Source organism: Pantherophis guttatus, chromosome 16, assembly GCF_059756535.1.
Source record: "Pantherophis guttatus breed Tessera chromosome 16, ASM5975653v1, whole genome shotgun sequence".
Classification (NCBI taxonomy): Eukaryota; Metazoa; Chordata; class Lepidosauria; order Squamata; family Colubridae; genus Pantherophis; species Pantherophis guttatus.
In genome coordinates this window covers 1,514,186-1,541,891 of record NC_142078.1, presented here as the reverse complement: position 1 = coordinate 1,541,891, position 27,706 = coordinate 1,514,186, and the positions used below count along the sequence as shown (strand labels likewise).

The window sequence follows — 27,706 nt, the reverse complement described above, 5'->3', positions numbered from 1 at the left end:
AGATAGATAGATAGATAGATAGACAGACAGACAGACAGACAGATAGATGATAGATAGATAGACAGACAGATAGATAGATGATAGATGGATAGATGGATAGATAGATAGATAGATAGATAGATAGATAGATAGATAGATTGATTATAATGAGTAAGGGAGGGTCTCAGGGAAGCCCTGCCTTACCGCTTGGCCGCCACAGGTTCTCCCCCCCCCCGACACAAATTTTGAGTCACACCCATGACCCCTCCCACATTAGGTCAAGGGTCCCTTGGGATAAATCAATAAATGCAACACAGCCTGACCACTTGCTCAATCCTTAGATGGTAGCAGGGCACCATTTGCAAAATGACCATAGTACGTTTGGCTTTTCATATGCATCCATTAGCCCCCAAAAGTTAGGACCTCTTGCTCTATGTAAGTACAAACAAAATGGCTGAGAAAGTGGGATTCTGGCCACGGGTCTCCTGGAGCCTCTCGCTCCTTCCCACACCTCCAGATTAGCTTCCTGGGTCTGACCATAAGGTCTGCCTCCCCTTTGCTTCCGATGCCCTCCGGGAGAGCTGGGAGATGGTGTCAGACCTCTCCCGACTTAGACCTTTAGGGCCCTTGCAGTCAGGAAATTGGGCCCTTGTTCCTTGACGTGCTGCTTCTCTCTCCTCCTCGGTCTCTGGAACGAATCTTGTTTCTCTGCTTGTCCCTTGACAGCTGGAAGTAAAGTTCGCTACGTGGACATTATGAACCCAGGCAAAGCCAAATCTCCTGTTCCTGCTCTAGCTCCAGCTGACCTGTTCGCTCCCTTGGCCCCGATGCCCATCCCTGCCAACATGTTTGTACCCAACTCAGGTGAGTCAAGGCAGGTGCGAAGAAGGCGAGCAAAAGCCGCACTCCGGAGCCTGCCGGCCTCCCTTCCCAGCTGCTCTTTTTTCTGCTTCCTTTTCCAAGGAAGAGGGAAGCGGGAGGAAAAAATGCTGTTGGCTGATTTTAGTTGAACAGCTTTTGCTACGGAAAATATAAGATTGGGATTTAATGAACTGGCGCAGGTATTAGATAGACTGCCTCTTGTCGAAGAGCTTAGATTGTAAATATTCTGTTCAGACCAGGGGTGTCCAAGTGGATTTCTTCAAGGGCCGGACCAGCATTGTAGTTCTCCATCGGCCGGCCGGAGCTGAGGGTGGGTGGGTGGGTGTTTCAACCGGCAGAGTGCTGCAGGAGGCCGTGGAGACCAAAAATGGGCTGCAGGTGCCGCATGTGCCCCCCCTCCCCCCGCAGGCCATATTTAAGCACGCTTGAATATGCCTTGTGTTTGACACCCCTGGTTTAAACTATTTGTGAAAAAACTCTTCTTGAATTCTTAACTTTCTGAACAGTTGGTGTTACTCTTAAACGACATGTCCCTTTTTTTTTTTTTGGTGAAACACTGCCTTAAAAACCAGTAGATTCCACAATTTTGGAATGTAATTCAAAATAACTTTGAAGCCTTTAACTTGAGGACAAGTTTCCCCTAGAGCCAGCCAGAGACCACCATGGGAGAGGAGGCCCATTGCAAGCTTGGCTACTTTTCCATGGAAAACCCTGTGCAGACCCCTGTGATGGAGGGAAGGGGCAGAAAGCTTGTCCTTTAAAAAAACAAAAAACAACCTGTGGCCTCTTCATACAGTTCCTGAAGAGCAGACACCGCTGGAGGGTGGAGTGGCTCAAGATCAGATGGCACCAGGAAACGACACCAACCCTGAGTCAACTGGAGAAGTCCCAGTAAGTTGGAGTTACTTTTAGAGATGTGGAGCCTTCGGCCCCAGAGGCCCTGAATGCAGCAGCTGGGCTTCGAAGGCCCCACTCAGACGCCTCCCTGGCTAGTTCTGTAACACCAGTGCTAGGACTATTTGGTGTTATAGGGATGGCTAGTTAGATATTAATGTGTCAAAGCAAGAAGTTGAGGCTGGAGAGTGTTTATCTTGTACTGTGATAGGAAAAGGTGGAAGTCAATGCCTTCCTGTTCTTTCCTTTTCCTTTTCCTTTTCCTTTTCCTTTTCCTTTTCCTTTTCCTTTCCTTTCCTTTCCTTTTTCCTTTCTTTTTTTTCCTTTCCTTTTCCTTTCCTTTCCTTTTTCCTTTCCTTTTCCCTTTCCTTTCCTTTCCTTTTCTTTTTTCCCTTTCCTTTCCTTTTCCTTTCCTTTCCTTTTCCCTTTCCTTTCCTTTTCCTTTCCTTTCTTTTTTTTCCTTTCCTTTTCCTTTTTTTTCCTTTTTCCTTACTTTTTTTCCTTTCCTTTTCCTTTCCTTTCCTTTTTCCTTTCCTTTTTTCCTTTCCTTTTTTCCCTTTCCTTTCCTTTCCTTTTCCTTTCCTTTCCTTTTTTCCCTTTCCTTTCCTTTCCTTTCCTTTTCCTTTCCTTTCCTTTTCCCTTTCCTTTCCTTTTCCTTTCCTTTCCTTTTTCCTTTCCTTTTTTCCCTTTCCTTTTCCTTTTCCTTTCCTTTCCTTGTATTTCACACCCCCATTTCCCCGTTCCCTTTCCTGCCCTTAATTTCCTATTTTCTTCTCCCTCTCTCTCCCTCTCTCTCTCTCTCTCTCCTTCCTTCCTTCCTTCCTTCCTTCCTTCCTTCCTTCCTTCCTTCCTTCCTTCTTCTTTCTTTCTTTCTTTCTTTCTTTCTTTCTTTCTTTCTTTCTTTCTTTCTTTCTTTCTTTGTATTTTATATTTTATATAATAAAATTAAAATGATATTTTTTTAAAAAAAGCCTTTCTGGCTGAGAATTTGGATGTTGGACGCCAGTGAAAGATTGCGGGCTGGGCAGGGATTGTGCCTGGGTGAGGAGAAGAGAGAACAGCAAAATGGGTGAAAGATATGTGAACAAGAAGAAACATATACAGTAGTCCTCGTCTTACGACCACAGGGGAGCAGAATTTCTGTTGTAAGTCATGGCTGTCCTAAAGTGAGTCGTCAAGTGAGTGAACCTGATTTTGCGACCATTTTCACCACCGTTATTAAACGAATCCAGCTTCCCCAGTTGATGTTTTTGTCAGAAACTGGCTGGGAGAGTCGCACATCACAATCATGTCAACACAAGGCACTGCAACCCGTTGTAAATACGAGCCAGGTGCCAAATGCCTGAATTGCAATCACAGGGCAATGTGGCTGGTATGACAGGTGTAAATGCAAGGGCAGCTGGCATATGGCTTTTTCCGAGGCGTCATAATTTTGAACCATAGTCATAAATCAAGGCCTACCTGGCGTAAATTGTTGCATTAATTCTTCTCTGACCTCTACTCATAATGGAGAACTTTAACAATAACATTACTTTTGGATTTGATAAAATGCCCGTGCCAATGCTTAGCCATGGATAATTTCAATTGGATTCTCTTGGGTCATTGCTACATTTCCACGGTTGATGGCGTCCTTCCTTCCTTCCTTTTGTCTTTCAGTACTTAAATTCTGCTGCATTTCCACCTGGGCCTGAGCTTCCTGTGTTGAATCCAGGGGACGCCCAGTCTGGAGAGGTAGGCGCCCCTTGCCAGGTTAGCTATTCTGAGCCTTTGAGGCACCTGCCAGGTGCTTTTAGGCCCACCTTTGCAACAGAAAATAACATGTAACAAGCTCAGGAGCTAAAGGCCATTGGAAGCAGGAAGAGTGGAACCGGAAGGAGGTAAACGTAGAGTAAGGTTTAGCCTGGCAATCTGTATCTGGGAACTGAAGGTGTAGCCAGTCGCCTCTTCTGAAGAGGCCTGCCATTCTGCGGAACCTTCATTCCTCCGTTGAACATTATTTGTGCATGAGTTTGACTTGCGTGAAGTGCCATGAAAATGCTAGGCTCTTAAAATCCAACCCAAGGCCTTGAGTTGCATCCGAGATGTCCATAACCCAGAAAGTGCCTTTAAAAAAAAAAAAAAAAAGCAAAGCTAACTTGCATTTAGCGATATGTATAATTTAACCTTTGGCCCCGGGACCCTTCCCCTCCCCCTTTGATATGAACAAAAGTTTAGCTGAGAGCTGCAGGCAGCGGCTGGCATGGTGACTTTGATTCCTTTTTTTGTGTGTTGTGTGTCTTTGCTGTTTTTTGTAGCTTTCGCGCTCTAGTTCAATGAGTTCATTATCCCGTGAAGTCAGCCAGCATTTAAATCAGGTACCTTGGCTGGCCCTCCTCCTCCTCTCTTTTCCTGCTCCTTTTCCCTCCTTCCCCCCATCATATCTTGTCCCAGTTCTGCCATCTCCAACTTGCATTTCCATCCAACTAACATGTCACCATAATGATGAAGCCTTCCGCCCCCCCAAAAGCAGGGAAATGGAGTACCTGGCTCTTTTTTGAGCCAGCTCTCCTTGGCTGGGGAAACATGATTGCTTTTCCATAATGCAGGGTTCATAGTCCAAGACTCCCCCCTTCAAAAAAAGGGTCAGAGTTGGGGTTTTGTCTAGCCAGCCTGGAACAGGATAGCAACTGAAAAACAACAGAAAAGGCAAAATGTGCTGAATCAGGATATGTTTTGGCGTAACCACATACTTAGAATTTGCTGGATAAACGTATCAACAAATCAAAGGTACACCCGTGGGATCCCCACTTTCAGGACCGATAGCAGAGGTTGTAATGCAACATCTGGAATCAGTAGCACTGCCATGCATACCACTCAAAATATGGACCAGGTATATAGACACACCTTTTGGCCTAGAGGTGGAGCTCTCACCTCACAATCAGGAGGCCGTGAGTTCGATCCTAGGTAGAGGCTGATATTTCTCTCTCTCGGCACAATGAGAATATATATCAGCTGCAAACACTCCGCATTGGTGACAGGAAGGGCATCTGGCCAGTAAACACTCAGCTCCATTCAGTTGTCCCGACTCCACCCCATTGCAAGGGATTATGGGGTCATTAAACGATGAACATATAGACAACACCTTTAATAAAACGGGACCAATTAGGGAACACCCACAAAACCACATCCTCAAAAGAATCCCATTCACAAGAGTTAGGGTGAAAACAATTACATGCTCCCCTTCCTGGATATTCTTATCAGTGCCGACTAGGATGGCAAATTAGAAACACAGGGATACCAACCACCCCACCCCGCCCACACACCAACCAAATGTCCTACTACCAAAGTAGTAACACAACCTCTGACAAGAGAAGCTGTGGGTAAGAACTCTATTTAGACGAGTACAAACACAACATCTTTCAACAAAATGGATATACCTGCAGCTTCATCACATTCATAAAAAGAGCCTTGGTGGCTCAGTAAACAGCCCAACCAAAGAACTTCTAAGACCACCTCCACCAACACTGTAGGGACAGGCCACCAAAACATAAACTGAGAGCAAACCCCTCTCCCTTCTCGCACTGATGATCGTCCCAAAGGTGCTTTTTTTCAGGAGGCAACTTGACTTCCTTTTTTTTTCTTCTGAAGACGTTTCGCTTCTCATCCAAGAAGCTTCTTCAGCTCTGACTGGATGGTGGGGAAGGGAAGGATTTATATTCCTTGCAGACAGCTGGTCCTTTGCATCCTTTTAGAAGGTCTTTGAAGCACTTGGAGGTTTACCTGTGTCCTGTCAGAACTGAAGAAGTTGCTTGGATGAGAAGCGAAATGTCTTCAAAAAACAACAACAAGAAAGTCCAGTTGCCTCCAAAAAAAAGCACCTTTGGGACTACAACCATGACCTGGAGAACTGAGAATCTCTCTAGACTTAGCACTGATGATGTTACATTCTTTGGGTAATGAAACATCTGCAGGAAAACAGCCAAGCTCAGAGAGCACCAAGCGCCCCTCATTTCAACTCTGGTAAAGGTAAAGGTTCCCCTCGCACATACGTGCTAGTCATTCCCGACTCTAGGGGGCGGTGCTCATCTCCGTTTCAAAGCCAAAGAGCCAGCGCTGTCCGAAGACGTCTCTGTGGCCATGTGGCTGGCATGACTCAATGCCAAAGGCTCACGGAACGCTGTTCCCTTCCCACCAAAGGTGGTCCCTATTTTTCTACTTGCATTTTTTACATGCCTTCGAACTGCTAGGTTGGCAGAAGCTGGGACAAGTCACGGGAGCTCATTCCGTTACACGGCACCAGGGATTCGAACCGCTGAATTGCCGACCTTTCGATCGACAAGCTCAGCATCTTAGCCACTGAGCTAAGTCCATTTTACATTCATTCTTTATCACTACTATGGTGATGCAATGGACACAGGGCTAGGATTTCTGGAGAGAAATTGAGTGTTTTGGAAGTGTGAAGCCTACTGCACTTTTTTTTTTTTAAATCAACATTGACAAGAATCAGCAGTTCTGTCAGCAGGGAGATTGGGGAAGTCCAATAGGACTTCAGGGGCCACTTGTACTGTACAGATTACCCACTCGATATCATATATGCTACTATATGATGTCATGTGATATGACATGAGAGCTGTCTTCCAGTACTTGAGGGGATGCCAGAGAGAAGAGGGGATTGACTCATTCTCCAGCGTACCAGAGGGCAGGGCAAGAAGTAATGGGTGGAAGCTCATGAAAGAGAGATCCAACCTACCATAGAAGTAATTTACTTGTCAGTGAGTATGATTAATCAGTGGAACAGCTTGCCTCCCTGAGTTATGGGTGCTCCATTGCTGGAGGTTTTCAAGAACAGACTGGACAATCATTTGTCTGGGATGCTATAAGGTCTCCTCCCTTTCAGCCCTATGATTCTATCCCAATTGCTCTGTTGCATGAATGAGTAAAATCACCAGAAAGTAGCATACAATATGTCTCAACAAGCATAAAAGACCCAAGAGCAGAGCCCTCATTTTTGCTGGAAAATTGTTCAGTGAAAATTTTCTGCTCCCTTTTAAAATCCAAAAGATAAGAAATGTTTTGCTGAACATGAAACACGCCTTCTCCATGCTTTGCGACATTCTTCTCCCTCACCGAGACTCACATGCAGAGGTACTCCTGATTGTTGGGGGGCACCCTTGATGCTGTGAGAACATGATCAACATTTTACAACTGCTGTTCCAGCTAGCATCCAGAAGCCAGTCAAAACAGCCTGGTGCTCAGCTGGATTTATGAGAGTTATGGGTCTACATTCTTACGCTTAGGCAAGAAAAACCAAAAGTAGACATATAGACTGGGGAAAACCAGGTTTAATAGCAGTGACTGTGAGTGGGATCTTGGAGTCCTACTGGACAACCAGCTAAACAGGAGCCAAGAGTGTGCAGCGGCAGCCAAAAAAGGCAATGCAATCCTAAATTGCATTAACAGAGGGATACAATCAAGATCAAGGGAGGTCCTAATACCACTCTATAAAGCCCTAGTAAGGCCACACCTAGAATACTGCATTCAGTTTTGGTCACCACAGTATAAAAAAGAGGTTGAGACTCTAGAAAGAGTGCAGAGAAGAGCAACCAAGAAGATTAGGGGACTGGAGGCTAAAACATGCGATGAACGGTTGCAGGAACCGGGCATGGCTAGTCTAGTGAAGAGAAGAACCAGGGGAGACAGGAGAGCAGTGCTCCAATATCTGAGGGGCTGCCCCAGAGAGGAGGAAGGGGCTCAAGCTATTCTCCAAAGCACCTGAATGCCAGACAAGGAACAATGGATGGAAACTGAAGAAGGAGCTGTTCAATCTGGAAATAAGGAGAAATTTCCTGACAGTGAGAGCAATCCACCCATGGAACAGAAGTTGCCTTCAGAAATTGTGGGAGCTTCATCCCTGGAAGCTTTCAAGAAGAGACTGGACTGCCATCTGTCAGAAAATGGTGTAGGGTCTCCTGCTTGGGTGGGGGGTTGGACTAGATGACCTACAAGGTCCCTTCCAACTCTCTTAATCTGTAATCTGAAGCCCTCTGGCAGAAACCTCAAAGCAGGTCCCTTTCTAGAGCCTTGGCTGTCTTGGAACAGGTTCTCTGAGCCTTGGAGAATGTAAGACGCGTGGACAGAATTGGTCTGCGTGTCCTAAGGTTGGCCAAGGCTAAGAAACCCTCCCTCCCAGGTTCTGTCAGAAGGAACCAAGCGCTTCAATCTTTGTACACATCCATCTTTGGGGCTCCCTTGGAAGCAAGGTGAGGGGGGGGAAATGCACCTCCACATGGACCCCCAGGCAGGCTCACGGTTTGGGCATTCTTCAAGCACTTGGCACAGCTAACCTTTCCGCTGCTCCTCTTGCATGTTTCGAGGGCCGCTCCCACCCTATCCCAAAGGAGCCTTTTCAGGCTCGTGCATGTGCCTTTGTTCTGTGACAGCCTGTGTGCACCGCTGCTCCTATCGGTAACACGGGAAGCTTCCCTGCGAGTTGGGGGCAGGTGGGTTCTCCTTCCTGTGTTGGCATTTGTGTGTAATACTCTTGCTGCAGTATTGTGGAATCCCTGCTTGACCAAGCACAGAAGGCAGGCTTGTCTGACTTTTCCTGAAATCACAGTAATCGCAAACCTCTCTCCTTGCTTTGTCTAGGCATCTTCTGGAGATCCCCCAACCAGTGCTGTCCAGTTCTACAATCCGTCTCAGTTTGCACAGGTACAGCATTCCTCCTCCTCTCAACAGGTCCCCTCCGATGCGAGTCCTGCAAAACTAGACCACCTCCATGCACCCCACTCCCTGTAACGCTTCGTGTAATGAGGAAAGATTTGCTCCGGCTTGTATTCAATCCCTAGGGTGGGTTTAGGGTCCAAAGGCTTTTGCTTCAAGCGTGGATTGGATAGTTTTCTTTTGAGCTTTCAGGATTGGAATTCGGTTTGGAACAGAATTGGGAGGACCTTTTGCTTTGCTTTAAACACAACCCAAGAGGAGGATTTCAAACACAAGAAGAAGTTGTGTGTGCAGGGTTCTTTTTTGTCTCCAGCTGTGCGGTTACCTGACTGATTGAAAACTTTTGTCTTTTCAGCCTCCTGCAGCTCCGGCTAGCTCCCGACTTGGCAGAATCGGGCAGAGAAAATACCCCACCTTAAAATAGCATCCATTCGGTCTCTCAGCCAGGCCATCGCACAAGAAGTCCCCAAAGATGTCACGGGGTGCCAGTGCAGTTTCTCAAATTGAGAATCCATCTGGGTGGCTCCCCCACGGAGACCGTGGCCGACGTTGATTACCACATGCCCTCCTCGTTACCCAAAAGCTTGGCTGAGATGGTCGAACGTCAAGAGGGACTGGAGAAATCAACCCACAGGAATGCAGCTGGGGCTGCCTCAGCCCGAAGGCCCCCCTTTTTCCTCCTCGGCTTTGCTAAAATCCAGCTGCTCCTTCTACGACAAGACTTTTCCCGTGTCACCTTTTAACATGACAGTTTGTGGCCTTACAGGGATCGGGGCATTGTTTTTATGCATATAAACCACTACTTGGGGTTTATTGCTCATCTGGCACATTAACAGAATGGGTGGGGATTTTCTTTTCCTATCGACTTTCCCTTGCTCCCAACCTTCATGGAGGGAAAACGTAGCTGATCCAAATAAACAGAAATGTATAATGAATAGGGGGAAAGAAAAAGAAAAAAAAAAAACTGTGACTTGTAATCTTAAGATTTCCTTGGAAGTGGATTTTCTTTAGTGTATATGTAGTTTGCGTCTTAGGCTCCTTGTAAAACGAATTGTAGAGTCAAGAGCGGAAGCTCTTTGTATAGCATTTTGCATTGTTCTCCTTCTGATAATTCCTCCTGAAAGTGCAATATGGCTCCTTTCTGAAACTCTGATCCCTCCAATAACTCCATAACAGCTCAAAAGGGCTTAGCATTTTATTTTTTAAAATTTGTGGAAGTTTTCCTTCTTCCATCTCAGACCTTTCCCCCTTTCCCACGGGCCCAGCTCATAATTTACCTGGCCGTCCCTTTTTAAAAAAAACTAATCAAATTAGCAAGCCTCTCTAACAAGAGACATGAACTAGGTCTCAGGTGGAGTTGCGGGAACTCTTCAAAGCTGTCATAGGTTGTGCTAACATCCACGTAAGTCTGATCAGCGACAACTAATTGTTGGTGCAGTAAAAGCCAGTCCAGAAGACCAATGCTCGAGTCAAGAAATGCAGAGCGTATTTTTTAACGTTGATGCTCGACTCTGTGGCTTAATTCTACATATCTGGGTTCTGGAGAGTCTTAAACACATTTCCAAGGATTTTTGTGGTGAAGAGTTGTAAAAAAAAAAGGCAGAACTTGTCTCAGCCACGTGCTGGCCTCTCTTCTAGTCATCTTGAATTTGTTCAAGATGTTTTTTGTCCCTTTAGACCTCTGCCTCTGTGTCGATGACCACTGCGCATTTTTCCACTTCCAAGTTTTCCTCCACCCAGAAGAGCCACTCTCTGTCCTAAATGTTACAAACGACACTGTACATTCTTAAAATAAAAATATTTTGCGCATCTGGAGCACTTTTCACACTTAACTCGGCCTATGGTTTATTGGGGTCCCCAACTTTACACTGAAGCAGGCGTCCTAAGAGCCTGCAAGTTTCTGGCACTGCAAACCATCAACCTTCCCCTCGCTTTGCTTTGGAGAAACCTTTCTTAGGGGATTTTAGTGGAGTTTGCCAAATTCCTGCGCCCATTGGGAGAATCGAGGCTGAATGGATGGTCCCAAAGCAGCGTGGCGAATCTGTATAAAACATAAAAGTTCCATCAAGTCATCGTCGCCTCAGAGTGACCACCCAGATTTTCTCCGAGAGGGTCTGTCCCCCACCTGGTCCTTCAGCCTTCCACGCATGCCCCCATTTCCACCCTAACTGAGTTCATCCCTTTTGCAGCTGGTTGTCCTCTTTCCTTCCAGCTTCTCCAGAGCTGGGTTTTCTTCATGTGGTTTTTTTTTTCCTCCCGTCTGGTCATTGCCTCGAGAGAGGCCTCTGGGTGGAGGAAGTTTGATCTATCTGTTTTGGCCCGTATAGTTAATAGTATATTGTCATTGCACATGGTAGAACGAAATTAAGTGCAGTCTTCAGTGTACATTATAACTATAAAAATAAAAACACAAACGTAAGACCTCCAATCCCAGAGTTCAAAAGCATCGGTGTTTCCAGACAGTTATCTGAAATAGTAGAGGTTCTCCTGCTTGAGCAGGGGGCTGGACTAGAAGACCTCCAGGGTCCCTTTCAGCTCTTCCTCTCCTGCTTCCTTGCAAACGCAAGACATAGAAGCTGGAGTCATTCATGATGCGTAAAAGCAACAGGCAGTCATAAGCAAAGCCCTACGTGTGGTGAGGGTGATGAAGAAATGCCCTCGGTGCTGGAACACAGGTAGTTCATTTAGTGACTGTTTTAAAGTTACAGCCGCACTGAAAACAAGTGACCTGGCCATTTTTCACACTTGCGACCTTTATAAGCGTCCCCATGCCCATGTGATCAAAATTCAGGTGCTTGGCAGCTGGTTCACACTTATGACCGCTGCTCCGTTGTCACGTGATCCCCTTTTGCGACCTCCTGACAAAGTCAATGGGGGGGAACCCAGGTTCATTTAGCGACCGGGTGACTCGACTTATCAACTGCAGCAATTCACTGTAATGCCTGCGGCAAGAACGGTGGTAAAATGGGCCAAAACTCATTTAAGTGAGTACCCGTCTCACTTAAGTAAACAGTAAAGTTGGGCTCCATTGTGGTCGTAAGTCGAGGACTCCCTGTAAAGATCCGGGGGGGGAGGACCCAGTTGTGGCTTCACAGCTGCAGCTCCTTCCCCCCTCCTCCCCCGCCCATCCGGGTTCCAAAGCGGCGTCAGGGAAGAACCGCCCACCGCGGGGCGCCATGGCAACGCTCTGAGGGAGCGGGGCGCCATGGCAACGCGCCGAAGGGGCGGGGCGAGGGGGAGCGTGCGCAAACGCACGCGCGCGCGAGCGAGAGAGGGCGGCCGTTGGAAGTGGGAGGAGCCACGGCCTCGACGACGACGGGACGAGCGCGGCGCGGCGAGAGGCTGCTCAACAACGACCCTGCGAGGTAGGCCTTCCCCACCGTTGGCGGCTCTTACGTTATTTCGCTTTGGGTTGGTTTTTTTTTTTCCGTGCCGCCATTTCGCTTTTCTTTTTGCTTTGCTTTCCTTTTGGTCGGTTTAATGCTGTTTTACTGATTGGGACGCGGGTTTCGGCCGCCCTCCCTCCCCAAAAATCAAGGAAAACAACCCCAAGCCTCCCCTCAGGATCCTTTCCGTGCATGCCGTGGATGATGGGGCCCTTCCTCATGAGGAGAGGGGGATTCTGGGAGTTGAAGTCCACCCATCTTCAAGCTTCCAAGGTTGAGAAGCACCGGCCTAAGGGCTCTGGCTATGGCGACAACACAAAAGTGGCTTACAGCCCTTTTTTCAGACTTACGACCACTGCAGCATCCCTGTGGTCACATGATCAAGATTCGGGCGCTCGGCAACTGACTCCTATTTAGGACGGTCGTCCCGGGGGGAGGGGGGGGTCACGCCATTCCCTTTTGCGACCTTCTGACAAGCCAAGTCAAGGGGGAAGCCGGGTTCGCTTACCAACCCGGTTACTCTTTTTTTAACAACCGCAATGATTCACTTAACAACCCTGTTAGTAACTTCACAATTAACGACCGTAGCCAGAGAGGTCACAAAACAGGGCCAAGCTCACTTAAACAAGGGGCTCGCTTACCGACAGGAACGCGGGGCTCTGTTGTGGCCGTAAGTCGGGGACTGCCTGTGGTCCTCTCTCTGGGAGTCTTTTCCACCTTCTTCCAAGGACTGACGGGGGGGGGGGGGAGATTTGAGAGGCGGGAGATTATAGGAAGTGAAAGAGGAACCCCTAGATGGGTGGGGGAGGGGCAGACCTAGACTCAGCCCCCTTCAGCAGCAGGGGGTCACCAATGGGGGCAGAAAAATGGGGGGAGGAGGGAGACAAGAGCCCCCCTGCCCTCTCCTCAGCTAGCAAAGCCTGGGAAGGGAGGGCAAAGGGGTCCCCAACTTCAGGCCCCTCCTTTCCTCCAAAGGTCCTTCTGGGAGTTGAAGTCCACCCATCTTCAAGCTCCCAAGGTTGAGAAACACTGCCTTAGACTTATATACCGCTTCACAGTGCTTTACAGCCCTCTCTAAGCGGTTTACAGAGTCAGCCTCTTGCCCCCAACAATCTGGGTTTGTTGTAACTTCATACGGTCACTAAATGAACTGTTGTAAATCGAAGACTACCTGTAATGTAGCTGGGTTAGGGTTAGGGTTAGGGTTAGGGTTAGGGTTAGGGTTCTTCCTCCTGAAATTGCTGAGGACAAATTGCAACAATGCGGAAAATATCTGTTGTTGTTGTTGATGTGGGTCCTGTGTCTTGGAGACACAATTTATCCTTTTCCTCTAGTTGAGCTGCCATAGAGATCCAAGTGTCAATCCAGACAGTGCGTTAACAGAATAACAGGATTAGAAGGGACTTTGGAGGTCTTCTAGTCCAACCCCCCCCCCCATGCCATTTCAGACAAGTGACTGTCCAGGCTCTTCTTAAAAACCTCCAGTGATGGAGCACCCACAACTTCTGGTGGCAAGCTGTTCCACTGGTTAATTGTCCTCACTGTTAGGAAGTTTCTCCTTAATTCCAGGTTGCTTCTCTCCTTGATTAGTTTGCATCCGTTGTTTCTTGTCCTGTTTCTCTGGTGCTTTGGAGAATAGGTTGACTCCCTCTTCTTTGTGGCAGCCCCTCAGATACTGGAATATTGCTATCATGTCACCCCCTAGTTCTTTTCTCTAGATTAGCCAAACCCAATTCCTGCAACCGTTCTTCATATGTTTTAGCCTCCAGCCTCCTAATCACCTTTGTTGCTCTTCTCTGCACTCTTTCTAGAGTCTCAACTTCTTTTTTTATAGCATGGCGACCGAAACTGGATGCAGCATTTCAAGTGTGATCTTACCACTTATAAAGTGGTACTAAGACTTCATGTGATCTTGATTCTATCCCTCTGTTAATTGGCTTTTTTGATAACTGCAGCACACGGCTGACTCATATTGAAATGGTTGTCTTGGATCCCTCTCACAGTTACTGCTGTTGAGCCAGCTTCTACCTATTCCATAGCTGTACATTTTATTGTACCTGCCTAAGTGTAAAACCTTACTTTTCTCACTATTGAATTTCATTTTGTTAGATAGGACCCAATGTTCAAGTCTGTCAAGATCTTTCTTGGTGTCCTCTGCAAATTTGATGAGTTTTCCCCTTCTGTCCCTCATCTAAATCATTTATGAAGATATTGAAGAGTACTGGGACTAAGCAAGACCCTTGGGGAACCCCACTGCATACTTCCCTCCGTGTAGACGTAGTTCCATTGAGGACCACACATTGAGTGTGGTTGGTCAGCCACTTACAAATCCATCTGGTGATAGTATTGTCTAACCCTATTTCTATCTTATCGAGTAGTAGGTTGTGGTCTACTTTATCAAATACCTACTGAAATCCAAGTAAATTATGTCCACATTTCAGTGGTCTAATTTAGCCACTTTGTCAAAGAATGCAATAAGATTTGTCTGACATGATCTGGGTTTTACAAACCCATGTTGGCTTCAGCCTTCGGGTTATAACTTTGCTTGTCTTTGGTGTTCGCTGATTCTTTGCTTGATTATCTTTTTCAGTATTTTCCCAAGTATTCCCATTCTGTAGTTTCCTGGACCCATTTCCCTCCCTCTTTTGAAGATGGAAATCATGTCAGCTCTTTTCTAGGAACTCCTTTCTGGGAGTTCCTTGGTGCTCCATAACCAGTTGCATATTGATAACATTTATGGTTGCAATTGTGATTGCATTTTCATTACCATCTAGTTAATCATGGGGTGAATAGTGTTCTTCCAGATGAATCTATCCTAATAATAATTTCCTACAATTCTGATTTGTTTCAAAAACCTCTGATCTTTAAAATAGGACTGACCCAAGTAATACTAGGCGCATCTTTTGAGAGTGGATGCATTGGGTGGTCTCAACATTTTGCAGTTAAAGCAGAAGGCTTGGCTAACCTCTATCATTAACATTTCTAGGGGCAGTGCAAAATGAAATGCCACACCAGCTTGGGTAGCACTTTTCCCTGACACATTTTTTTCTCATATTCCCCTTCAGGTTTTTCTTCCGAGATGGAAACTTGGTTCATAAGAAATAGCGGTTCTTCGACTTCCTTCTAGTTGGTGCATCTAATGGATTCTCCTAGCAGACAATGGAGCACCTCTCAAGCGATGGGCCCCAAATCCTGCAGCCAAAAGAGGACAGCTGCTCCCCAAGGAAAGAGGCAGGCAGTAGTGGGGATCATCTCTCCGAGGACCCACCAGAAATCAAGGTCCCCTTTTCCAGTGACCCTCTCAGACTGCAGTTAGAAGGACCCCAAGGCCCAGCTGGGCTTAAGTCATTCACTCCAAAGCCTCCCCGTAAACCGAGGCTGGAGCGGACGTTGTCTCTGGATGAACTGATCTGGCACCGGCGGAGGAGGCCTTTCAGAATGAATCAAGGGAATTCGGTTGATTCAACTGAGGGGGGCTCCTCCGATGGGTCTTTCCAGGGAGAGAGCCCCACCAAGCAGGAAGTGGCCTCCAGCGGCGACCATCGCCATCTGCGGCCTCGGCACAACTTGAACCCGGGTTCCGAGGGTTCCGACCTCAGCCAAAGCAGACCCAGCCTTTCAGCTTCGCCCCGGAAGTTGTCCAAGGTCTTGGCCTCCCAGCCTCCACCTCCTCTGGAACTTGAAGGCTCCTTTCCTTCTCTGAGGACAACTAATCGGATTGACCCAGATTGCGCAGAGTACAAGTTTGGCTCCCGGAGGGGGCTTCCAAGAGCAGGCAGCAGCTGGAGCGACACGCAGCTTCAGAGCCGTGGGATGGCTTGCGAACACTGCTTGGCAGCCTCCACCAAATCTACCTTCAGCCTGCTGGCCCCCATCCGTGTCACAGATGTGCGAAACAGGTGTGTATCTAGAGGGAGGGAGACCACGAGGGCACTAATCACCTGCTCCAATATGGACGTTTGCAGTTCTTTTAAGACAAATTCTTCTTTAAGGAAATCTGAACACCGAATGGGAAAAGTGTGTGTGTGTGTGTGTGTGTGTGTATAACTTTTGGATAATAAGGTTTTGCTTATTTTCTTTTAGAAAGTTAACTGCTTACTGAGTCACACACTGCTCTGTCCTGCCTTCCCAGCCCAGCTGCTTCGATCCCTGGCATAAAGAGAAAGATCTCTAGCTCAGGTTCAGCCTTTGAGCTGCCAACAGAAGGATAGGGTAGCATGTGATGCTCTTTTGCTGATCTAAAATTGAGGCAAAGTCCTAGAGAGGCTCCTTGATAACAGGAGGGCACCATATTTCAATGGCTGTGTTGTCCTTCAGGTGCATGCAGCCATCCCTGGTTGAGATAGAAAACTAGCAGAAATGAGCTGTGTGCGTGTTAGAACCTGTTCATTGTGGAATAATTCTGATTGCATCACAGTGTGTCCCCACCTTTCATTCCAGGCTTTGGGTAGGGAGAAGGGGGGGAAAGAAATACTGGCTAGCCACCCAGCTTACTTTGCAGTGGTTGGGAGGGCTTTAAAAAGTGCAACCGAGAGCCCCAACCACCCCTGGTGACAGTGTTTAATAACAGGGAGAATGGATGGCTCTACGTGCTCTGCGTGTGGCACCAAGTTGTTCTTCTAGCAAAATTCTTTTCTAGACTTTTCTGGCTCAAGTCAGAAGGCTGTTCCTGATCTTTGAAGCCAACACAACTTCACACTTGGGTGTTTTTAAGAGCAGCCCTATTCCCTGCAAACTCGGTTGCCCAGTACAGTTTTCACCCCCATGCCATCACTCTGCCAAGCAGCTAATTCCCACAGCGCTGTCTTATGCCTAAGGATATTTACCCTCGTAGTGGGACTGTATTACTATTATCCTTCTCATCTTTCCTTTGACCTTCTCCTGTTGGTATCTTACGAATATATCACTTGTTGCTTGTATGTACACTGAGAGCTTATGCACCGGAGACAAATTCCTCGTGTGTCCAATCATGCTTGGCCAAGAAAGAATATTCTCTTCTTTTCCTTCTTTGCAATGGCCTTGTCAAGGGAAGTTAAATGTGGAGATAAGGATTGGCCCCCAGTCACTTAGTGGGCTTCATGACTTGGCCTTGTCCTCCCAAGTATTGTAACTGCTGCATCTCACTGAACTGAAGAAGACCTCTCTCTGTGTCTCTCCCCCCCGCCCCCACTCCCCCAATGCCAGCTGAGCTTCTTTCAGGGGAGAACTTTGCCAAGGCTACCCTGAGACTTTGGAATTAAGAGAGGCCTGGCTCACCTCCTCCTTCCTTACGCCTTTGACTTCTCAGTCTTAGGTGACTTTCCACAGGTAAGTCAAGCCTATAAACCTACCCTCTAGATTGTCTTAACGCAACAAAACAGAATATCCTTTTCTACAGAAGCTACTTGGAAGGCAGCCTTCTTGCTAGTGGTGCCCTCCTGGGAGCAGAAGAGCTGAACCGGTATTTTCCTGATCGCAACATTGGCATCTTTGTAGCCACCTGGAACATGCAGGGCCAGAAGGTGAGGAAGGGAGGGGTCAATGTCCTTCTCTAACCACCAGAGTTTTCATAGGAAAATCCAGCAGGAAAAAAATAAAAGGCTCAGCTCAGCCTACAGAATTGGCAGCTATGGGTTCACACAAACTTCTCTCCCTGGGAAAGCGTTACTGCACACTTGCCCTTTTTTACACCGTGAACTGCAGGTATTTCTGGACAGTGTCGTAATATGATTCTGGTTTTGCATGTCAAGTTCATATTTTAATGCAGACAGTTTGGGAAGCATGTTCAATGAGGGTATGCGCAACCTGTCGGGACTAACCACCATTTTAGGCTCCATAAATCCACTTGCAGCTCCTCCATTCCCAGACACGAGTGGGTTTTTTTTCCCTTTCAGCTTTTCTTTTACAAATATTTTTTTCCGGGAAATGTAATAAAAGAGTGGAGAGAAGCAGATGGGTCAGTCCAGCTTTCTAAAGGTGATCTGTGGGAGAGAAAACTAAAGAAAACGAGAGCCTCTCCTTGTGTGATTCTTTGGTTTTTGCCACATTACAGATGGGACTTGAAGTTGTCCTTGTTAGAATGCTTGTGTGCCCGAAACAAGTATTTGTGCATCATTTCACAAGTAGGGCACGGGATAGCAGGAGGAGCAGAGTCGCCTTAATCTTCCAAATAATGTGGATTATGTAATTTTCTAACCAGATCAGAGAATGGCCCATTTGTCCATTTTCTGCATTCCAGCCCAGGTGAACAGAAAAGTGTTTGCATCCTGCAGGCAGAAAAATGGATTTGATACCTGCCTCATTTCTTGTTCCTCAGTTGGAAGAAAGAGCCTCCAATCAATCTGTAGGGCTCGTCTACAGTTGGAAAGGTCATTTTTTTCTTGCAGGAACTCCCTGAAGTGCTGGATGACCTCCTGTTGCCGTCTGAGCCTGATTATGCCCAGGACATGTATGTGATAGGGATCCAAGAAGGCTGTCCAGATAGGTATGGAAACAGAAGCAACTTTGTAGCTGAGGGACCCTTCCTTCCTTCCTCCCTCCCTCCCTGTACCCTTCCTTTCTTCCTGTATCCCTCCTTCCTTCCCATTCCCATCTCCCTCCCTCCCTTCCTGCTGAGAATCACACTACAAGTAGGATCATTACACTCCACGGGTCAAGGCTGTCTTAAGTCCTCTCTCCCCTTTTGCAATGAGGCAGACCTTCCTGTCAAAGCCGGGCGAGGCGTCTCGTAGGTGAAGGCCTCCTTTGGGTGAAGGCTGCAAGGGGTCCGTTGGCCATCTTAGTCCCGTCTTCTCCTTTCCTCTTCATTTGTCTGCAACCTTCAGTGGGCGTGACCAGAGGCTGGCATCCGGGAGAAGAGTGAAGGCGGGCAGTTCCCTGCCAGGAATTGGGAGCCAAACGGAGGGTCCCTCCCAAGCACCCGGAAGACGTGCGAATGAAGAGTGCTTCCAGGAGATCCCGTGTCCTCTGAATCAGCCTGACTGGCCCCAGAAGTCTTTTCTGAGCTTGGATTGGGCCTGCTGACCTCAGAGCTGCTCCAGTACCGAGTGGCCAATTGGCTTTGCTTCCTTTCTGCAGGCGAGAGTGGGAGATTCGCCTGCAGGCAACGCTGGGCCCTCAGTACGTCATGTCTTACGCAGCTGCTCACGGGGTCCTTTACCTGTCCTTCTTCCTGCGAAGGGATCTCATCTGGTTTTGCTCAGGTAGGCATGGATGGCCGGGGATGAATTCCCAGGGGCCTTTTCAGTCGCTTCTGCCATGGAAATGGGGCTGAATCACCAGACAGCCTTGTTTCTATTTGGTGGGGAGAAAACTGGGGGCTTAGAAGGTGGAACTAAAGCCCGTCATTGAATTGCAGCATTTTCCACCCCAGGTGTTAAGGAGAAGAGCCACCTTTTTGCTTTCTCCCTGCCCGGTCTGAGCACTCGTTGACAGGCCGTGCCATTTCTCTCTTCCCACAGAGGTGGAATGTGCCACGGTGACAACGCGCATCGTGTCTCAGTTCAAAACCAAGGGTGCGCTGGGAATTTGCTTCACGTTCTTCGGCACGTCCTTTCTTTTCATCACTTCCCACTTTACCTGTGAGTATCTCCCCAAGTTCCCCTCATGCCTGCCTTGGAGTCAGAGTAGGTTTTTTCCCCCCAAGGCTCTGTAAACAGGTATGCCAGTTGAACTACCTGCTTTATGCTCTGTTCCCAGTTGAATGCAAGTAAGGTAAAGATGAAGAGTTACTGCAGAAAGTGAGGAAGCTGTGTCTTCAAAGAAATGGACAACCCCCAGACATTCCTCCCCCTTTATAGTCCCAAGGCCTAAATCTGGGTATCCTCTCTGCCTTTGTGGAGTCCACAATCACGCAGCAGCAGCAGATAATGAGGGGACTGGAGGCTCAAACAGACGATGAACTGGGCCTGGCTAGTCTAGGGAAGAGAAGGACTAGGGGAGACATGATAGCATCTTCCAATATTTGAGGGGCTGCCACAGAGAGGAGGAAGGGGGTCAAGCTATTTTCCAAAGCACCTGAAGGCCAGATAAGGAACAATGGATGGAAACTGACCAAGGAGAGATTCAACCTAGAAATAAGGAGGAATTTCCTGATGGTGAGAGCAGTCAACCCATGGAACAGAAGTTGCCTTCAGAAGTTGTGGGAGCTTCATCCTTGGAGGTTTTTAAGAAGAGACTGGACTGCCATCTGTCAGAAATGGTGTAGGCTCTCCTGCTTGGGCAGGGGGTCAGACTAGATGATCTACAAGGTCCCTTCCAACTCTCTTAATCTGAAAACCCACCACCCCAACTAAACCCTGCCCTAAGCATCCTTCTTTTCTTTTCTTTTCTTTCAGCTGGAGATGGGAAAGTCACTGAGCGGGTCCTGGATTACCACAAAACCATCCAGGCTCTTTCGCTGCCCAGAAACATTCCCGATACCAACCCCTATCGATCCAGTTCCTGTGAGTAACTTGGCACTTGAACAACGCGGCTTTCACTTTCTGTCTTTCTCATATGCGGATGTAACTTTCTCTTTCAAATAGAAAGTTTGTGTTCTGGAAAGTCACTGATTTGGCCTCGGCACAAAATGCGGGTCCCAGCGATAACATCAGATTTTAGAGGGAACGTTTCGCAATTTGGGCAATTTTGAGATGGGTGGGCTTTATTTAGTGATTTATTTAGTGATGACAGTTTTTTCCCACATGCCATCGCTCTGCTAAACAACTAATTCCCACAACACTGTCAAAACTATTTAGTAAGACTGTGTTAATATTATTATTATTCTCATCTTTCCTATTACCTACCTCTTTTTCTACTTACGACTAAAACTTTGTTGCTTGTATCTTTACAATTTATATTGTTTTATTTCCTAGTACGATTTATGTTCTATCACTGCGTTGTATCTTATGATTTATGATGAACATATTTTTATGATGGCTATGATCATGATTTACCACTTATACCTTTTATGTACAATGAGAGCTTATGCACCAAAGACAAATTCCTTGTGTGTCCAATCACACTTAGCCAATAAAGAATTCTATTTCTATTCTTTTCTATTTCTATTATTTCTATTCTAATTCTAATTCTAATTCTATTCTTTATTTAGTTTCCTAGTATGATTTATGTTGATGGCTTATTTACTATCCTGTGACTATCACTAAGTGTTGTATCTTATGATTCATTTTTATGATGACTATGATCATGATTTATCAGTGATATCTTTTATGTACAGTGAGAACTTATGCACCAAAGACAAATTCCTTGTGTGTCCAATCATACTTGGCCAATAAAGAACTCTATATTAACCCCAGAATTCCCCAACCAGCAAGGCCATTGCTAAGGATTCTGGGAATTGAAATCCATGCATTTCAAAGTTGCTGAGATTAGCACTGAGATGGCAAATGGTGGCAGATTATAGTCACTGTGTTTCAAAAAATGTGATGAAGTCACGCAGAAATTCAGAATTTAGACAGTCCTTGACTTATGACCGTTGCAACATCCTCATGGACATGTGATCAAAATTCAGATGCTTAGCAACTGGCATGTATTTATGAGAGTTGCCGTGTCCCAGGGTCACGTGATCCTCTTTTGTGCCCTTCTGACGAGCAAAGCCCATGGCGAAGCCAGATTCACACAATAACCATGTTGCTAACTTAACAGCTGCAGTGATTCAGGTAACAGCCGTGGCAAAAATGGTTGTAAAATTGGGCAAACCTCAAAAACTGGTTTAGCAGCGGAAATATTGGGCTGAAATGTGGTCGTAAGTCGAGGACTCTCTGTACAGAAATCCAGAGTTCAGACTTGAAGCGGTTTTAGTTTCAGTTGCTTTGTTTGGAAGGTTTGAATGGAATGAATTTCACCCTCAAGCCTCTTGGTCGGCCTCGGGTCAGCCTAGGAATTCTGTGCAAGTGGTTGGGGAAGGCTTCGCCTTAACTGCTGCAGCCTTTTTAGAATAGAATAGAGCTGGAAGGGACCTTGGAGGTCTTCTAGTCCAGCCCTCTGCTCAAGTGGGAGAACCTCTACTATTTCAGATCAGTGGCTGTCCAGTCCCTTCTTAAAAACCTCCAGTGATGGAGCGCCCATGATTTCTGGAGGCAACTTCTGTTCCACTGGTTCATTATCCTCCCTGTTAGGAAGTTTCTCCTTAATTCCAGGTTGCTGCTCTCTTTGATCAGTTTCCTCTCCTCCACTCTCTTCCCCCTCCTTTGCTGGGTGTTCTGCAGCAGACGTCACGAGCCGCTTCGACCACGTCTTCTGGTTCGGAGACTTCAACTTCCGCCTGAATGAGGAGCGGGAGGTGGTAGAACAGGTGCTCAACCGTGGCCAGGCCCTGGACGTGTCGGTGCTGCTGCAGCATGACCAGCTGTTGAAGGAAATGCAGACTGGTGAGGAGCCCCTTCCTATTTTCCACGTGTGTCAAGAGTCGGTTTAACGTCAGGGTTCCAAGTAATCCATTGCAAGCAAGACTCTGAGGCAGTTGAATTCCTCAAAGATTTCTTTTATTGGAAATATCATATTGGCACATATCTGGTGAAAACCGGCTCTGAAAACTCCTGCGGTTTTCACCTTATTAAAAGCTTTCTCAAAACAATCAGTCACACGGTCCAATCACCGTGCAGTCCGACAACCAGGTGGTATCGCTCCGTCTTCTTGCGACCAGGTGTGAGAATGTCCTTGGTTCCCAAGAGAAAGTATTTTGTTTTGGCTTCAAAATTCCCTCTATCTCAATTCCTCCCTCCCTGACCCTCAGCTCCAGTGTGGACAAAATGGCTTTGGTCAGGCCAGCTTCAGGGTTGACAGTGTGTTTTTGCAGGAGCCCCCACCCCAAAGGTCTTGATCTGTGCAAGAATACTTACAGACCCCAAAGCTGCATCTGGGCGCCAATTGTGCCCCTTCCTGCAGTCTCAGCACCCCAGCTCTTGCCTCCACAGTGACCCTTGTGAGGGGCCTCTAAAGACACCCCCCCCTTCCCTCCTTTCCTCCATCCCTCTCAAGAAGGCAGTGGCCCCTTTGATGCCCTCCACAGCTCCCACTTGGTTTCCAAGTGCAATTTAGAGGGTTGGTTTTGACCTCTCGAGCCCTGATGACCTGCAGAACTGTCTTCTCCAAACAGAGTTAACTCAGCCACCTCAGCTGTCCCGGAAGAGGCCCTGGGTAGAATCTCTTTTCCATGAAGGGTGATGAGGTCCAGAGCAGCTTCTTTCAGGAGGAGGACCCGTTGGAGACCAAGCTTGCTCCCTCTCTTTTGGGAAGAGAGAAAGAGAGAGGGAGGGAGGGAGGGAGGGAGAGAGAGAGAGATGGATACTGTTTTGGAATATTTGTTGCTCTTCTCTGCACTCTTTCTAAAGTCTTTTATTAAAAATAGTGATTACCGGAATTAGACGCAGTATTCCAAGTGTGACCTCACTAATAAGCTAATAATAATCTAATCAACTAATAAGATCTCCAAGGTCCAGCTGTTATTCTGTGCTCTATCTTGTAGTGAGACCCTGTTGTACCCCACTATGATTAAGTACCCACAGATCTTTTGCTAGCTAAGAGGCAGAGCCATTCCTGGCAAGCATTAAGCTTGTATACAGGGAGGCAGTCTTCAACTTATAAATTGAAAGAAGGTGGAAGCCGGACGGAAAAGTCGCAGGTCTCAGGCGAGACATCCCACTTAATTACCATTGGGATTTGCTTAAATACCTTAGTAAAAGTCATAAAATTGGGTGCAGTCATATGATTCCTCACATAATGACACCACCATTTAACGACAAGATTCTGGTCTCTATTGTCATATGTTGAGAACTCCCTTCATTTCTAAGACCGAGAAAGGGGCTTAGCCAGGCCCCTTCGCCTCTTGCTCACTTCCAGATGTTGGGGGGCTATTCAGCCATACCCAGTTGATTACACCCACATTTGATTTAGCCACAGCCTGACAGGTGAGACTGGTGGCCTGTCAGAAGAGGAGTCCCCTGGGAGGGTGGGGGGGGAGAGGCCTTCCAACTCAGCACCACCTTGGCTCACTCTTGGTCTGCCTGGGAGGCTTTTACCTTGATCCGTGTTACCAAGCCTTTCGCCCAAGACTGTGCTTCCGACTTCCTCCGTTTGCCAGCTCACTGCAGCCTGGCACATAATGGCAGGGCGGCTCCTGCGTCTCGGGGTGTCCTTAAGGCTGGGATTTAGGATTCAGCCCTTTGACTTGCCTGATCTGCTCTTTGCACAGGTTCTGTATTTAAGGGGTTCCAAGAGGCCCCCATCTTTTTCCGTCCTTCCTACAAGTTTGATGTTGGACAGGACACCTATGACACAACCTCCAAGCAGAGGACGCCTTCATATACGGTAAGGGTTTGGGGGCAGCAAGAAAACAGGCCTCCCCCCCCCCAGAGAAACCCCTCCAGCAGAAAAGGGCACCCAGAAGCCGACCCTTCTGTCCCCATTTCCCACAGGCAGGCCAGACTTTCTTTCGCCCACCATGCCTACCACTCGGCTGCTAGCAAGCTGGCTAAGAGTATAGTAGGGCGAGGAGGGAGATGGAATGCGAGGGTCACCTTGATATGTGTCTACTCTATTAAACACCCCCCCCCCCAAGCCTGAGTCAGATACCAAAAGATGGTGTGATGGACAAGAAGGCTTCAGCCATGCCCGCCCCCCCCCCCCAAATCAGCTTTGAGGGAAGAGAACTTCCTGCTTCCGAAGGCTGTGTGCACCGGAGGGAGAGGGTGAGAGTGGAAGCCCCCCTCCTCCCCTCCCCTCAGCTGCTACAATCACAAGCAGCCTTTGGCCAAAAAGCTTGCCTGCACTGGCCTAGAGGCTTTGGGCTAAAGGCAATATTGGGTTACCTTTTCCTTCTGCGAGTGCGGATTTGGTCTAGTGGTTAAAGGCATTGAGTGAGAAAGTGAGAAACTTGTGAGTTTGCTTCATTTGTTCATTCAATTTTTGTGCCACCCATCTCCCCTATAAAGGGACTCTAGTCCTGCCTTCTGTATTGCGCCAAGAGAAGAACCTGGGCCCATTCCTGAAGCCACTAGAGGCGTTCTCTTATTGTGCCTCTTCAAACCTCCCAGGTGCTCCTTAAGCATCGTCCTCGTCTTTTGCATGCATCCCCCTCCCTCCCTCCCTCCCTCCTTCATTCTAGAAAGGGAGGCTTCCTGGAAAGTCCCCTGATCCCACCTCCTTGCCTGCCGGAAGCCTGCATAGTAACTCAGTTACCAGAGGCAGGGAAGAAACATGGCAAATTAATCTTAAAAACAATAAAAACCTCCAAGGCCCCTTCCAATTGTTCTTCTGTGTTCTATTTATACCCCACTATGATTAAGTAACCACAGAGCTTTTGCTAGCTAAAAGGAATAAAAGGCCTCAAAGCTTTTTCCCCAGTCACGTCCATGGCAGCTTGAGGTTCTGCAGTGCCCCAGGCTGTGTCCTCCTGCCCGTGTAGGGATCTCCACCATCACACCTTCCGGAAGGCCTCTGCGCCAGAGATCGAAGGCAGATCCGTTTGCCCAGGAGAGCCTCTCTAGTTAGGTTTGTCAGGGGGTGCTCTGCTCATCTCTCTCTCTCTCTCTTCCAGGACCGGGTCATCTATCGAAGCCGCCACCGGAATGAAATCCATGCTGTGAAGTACTCGGCCTGCTTTGGGATCAGAACATCCGATCACCGCCCTGTCTACGGGTTGTTCCGTGTCAAAGTGAGACCCGGGAGGGACAAGTGAGTACGACTGTCATTAAGAGGGGCGGCAGGGGCTGCCTTTTGGAAAGGCTTCGTCCTCCCAACGTTCCTGCGTTGCAACACTTCAGCCCGAGTTGTGACTATCTGTCAGCGCTAGACCACCCTACCCGTGAGAAGGCAGAGAGGCATCGGCCACCCCATACCTGGACTCTCCTGCTGAACTGCCCTTAATCCTTAACAACTGAAACGGGCTGAGTGAGGGATATAAAATCCACCATTTTATGCAGTTGGGGTTTGCATCCTAACCTCTACTTAAAAGAATACAGTCCTCCGTATTTGTAGCTATTCTTCGCCATTCAAAATCTCATGGAGTAGCCAAACCTAGAAAGATCTTTTGATCCATTTCTTTTTTAAAAGACACATTTTTATTTTGGCATCTGTGCCATTGCACAGCGGTCCACATTGTGTGGAAAGGTTACTGATCCAATTTATTTATTTTTTTGGGGGGGGGGATTTGTCATTTTAATCTAATTACTGATAGTGTTTCCAGGCTGTGCAAAGATGAAATGAGGAATAATCAGGATGCCAGACTATTGGAATGGGTCGCAGAGATTGTAAAACAATATTGTACGTATGTTAACATTTTCACCAGCTGGTTTGTGCTTTTCCCATTCACCTACAGCATCCCACTGGCTGCAGGCCTATTTGATCGAGAACTTTATTTGATTGGCATAAAGAGGCGAATCACAAGGCAACTTCAGAAAAAAAAAGCCCTGAAAAACCAGAAATCCAGCGCTGTCTGTTCCGTTTCCTGACCAAACGCACCCAAGAACTTCTGAGGCGAGTGAAAGGGCTTGTGGACCAGGCCTTCTCTGAACCTAGCTGGAAGGGCTTCAACAGGGTCCCAAAAGTGAAGGGCTCTTTTGAGGCTGGAAACGGCTGGGCAGTCAAGGGGTTGGATCAAGATTTACCAAGCGTGTAGCGTCTTCCTGCTCCTGTATCCTGTTGCTTGAGGAGGGTCCTGGAATAATCCTTCAGGGTGTTGGCATTTACACCAGCCATAAACATTTCTTAGGTTTGGAAGGCACTTGTGAGGATCATTTTGGGAACAAAGGAACACATTCTCTAAGCCTTGTATTGTTCAGCTGCAGCTCGGAAGTGAATTACGCACTGCCTGATTGGTCCCCTAAACCCACATTTTTCCTAAGAATCCTAGAAAGGGCCTTGAAATGCCAGAGGGGCACAGGAAGACTCAGAAAGCACCAGCATGGGAGTTTATAGAGTGGGTTTCTTACCTTCAATCAAGACAAGCCAGCTTCCACCAGCTACTTTTTTTAAAAAAATCCATTAACTAAGAAAAAGTGGAAACCAGTTTCACTCAAGTGTAGGGCCTTGAGTGGCTGCAAAAATCAGTATTTTCAATGGCAAAGGCCAATTTTTAGTTGATGCCAATGGTTGATAAGTAGTTAGAAATGTTTTCCCCTCCATCATTTTCTTGGATTGGGTTTGGGTTCAGAATTTCTTGAAATAAAAGGATGATCCAGAACTTTTAAAATGTGTTCCTAGTGTGTTGCCTGCTTCTTTAATCTCTGCACTGCTGATATACCTGTATTCCTACCTGGAGCTAATTTAAATCCTCATCAGTGGAAGTCCAGTATTTTCAACATGCAATACAAGTTTTCCCGTTCCCCTTTATGGGACATATTAAGCATTAATTACAAGATTCAGAACGTTTAACACATACAGTTGCTTGTAGCACTGGATTATCCCAGAGCAGGGGTCTCCAATCTTGGCAACTTTAAGACTTGTGGACCTCAGTTCCCAGAGTTCTGGGAGTTGAAGTCCACAAGTCTTAAAAGTTGCCACGGTTGGAGACCCCTGTCCCAGAGCATTCTTCCAGCCTGCAACTCCATGAAGGAAATCTGGGTTCGATTCCTTACCAAGAAAATCCCCACAGAAGTTGTGCTTCACAGCAAATGCCAAGTATAGTAAATGTGCCCAAGGTGCCACCCCAGCATCTCCTTTGCTCCCCTTTGATGGGATGAGCCATCGGCCATCCTGCTGGAGAGGACAAGGAGGCTGGGAAGAGGAACAGGAAGGTAACTGGGTATTTATTTAGCTGATGCTTCAGGTTGTATTCAGTCCTCTCCTGCCTCTGCAATTAGACCAGAATCCTTTCATCTCAACGAATTTCATTGAAATTCCTGGTTGCATTGAAAAAGGAGGATTTTATCAGCAAGAGTACGAGA

General features: G+C 47.3%; 2 protein-coding genes across 5 annotated transcripts in view; both read left to right on the top strand.

The window, feature by feature from the left end:
- SEC16A (SEC16 homolog A, endoplasmic reticulum export factor) overlaps nucleotides 1–10,289 on the top strand; it is a 67,831-nt gene extending 57,542 nt beyond the window's left edge. The window contains exons 27-32 of one of the 3 annotated variants that reach the window (XM_060691835.2): nucleotides 706–843; nucleotides 1,658–1,752; nucleotides 3,412–3,486; nucleotides 4,050–4,109; nucleotides 8,383–8,445; nucleotides 8,813–10,289. In XM_060691835.2, coding sequence (XP_060547818.2) covers nucleotides 706–843; nucleotides 1,658–1,752; nucleotides 3,412–3,486; nucleotides 4,050–4,109; nucleotides 8,383–8,445; nucleotides 8,813–8,881 — 500 coding nt within the window. In that variant the 3' untranslated portion in view covers nucleotides 8,882–10,289. The remainder of the gene's footprint in view (nucleotides 1–705; nucleotides 844–1,657; nucleotides 1,753–3,411; nucleotides 3,487–4,049; nucleotides 4,110–8,382; nucleotides 8,446–8,812) is intronic. The other 2 variants (XM_060691849.2, XM_060691862.2) reach the window with 2 other exon arrangements.
- A 1,378-nt stretch (nucleotides 10,290–11,667) lies between these two features.
- INPP5E (inositol polyphosphate-5-phosphatase E) lies at nucleotides 11,668–27,012 on the top strand. Of its 2 annotated transcripts, none has more exons than XM_034427168.3 (11): nucleotides 11,668–11,822; nucleotides 14,909–15,742; nucleotides 17,221–17,344; nucleotides 18,209–18,306; nucleotides 18,900–19,024; nucleotides 19,283–19,402; nucleotides 20,159–20,266; nucleotides 22,034–22,192; nucleotides 24,016–24,131; nucleotides 25,360–25,496; nucleotides 26,140–27,012. In XM_034427168.3, exons 2-11 carry the CDS (start codon nucleotides 15,003–15,005, stop codon nucleotides 26,270–26,272), a joined length of 1,860 nt encoding a protein of 619 aa, XP_034283059.2. In that variant the 5' UTR covers nucleotides 11,668–11,822; nucleotides 14,909–15,002; the 3' UTR covers nucleotides 26,273–27,012. The 2 variants fall into 2 exon arrangements, with proteins under 2 accessions (XP_034283059.2, XP_034283058.2); XM_034427167.3 differs by having other exon boundaries at nucleotides 22,031–22,192.
- Nucleotides 27,013–27,706: the final 694 nt, after the last annotated feature.

Coding starts and splice junctions, on each gene's coding strand:
- INPP5E (XM_034427167.3), top strand. CDS start 15,003: ATGGAGCACCTCTCAAGCGATGGGCCCCAAATCCTGCAGCCAAAAGAG. Junction 22,193..24,015: donor GTTGAAGGAAATGCAGACTG/GTGAGGAGCCCC, acceptor CTCTTTGCACAG/GTTCTGTATTTAAGGGGTTC. Junction 24,132..25,359: donor AGAGGACGCCTTCATATACG/GTAAGGGTTTGG, acceptor TCTCTCTTCCAG/GACCGGGTCATCTATCGAAG.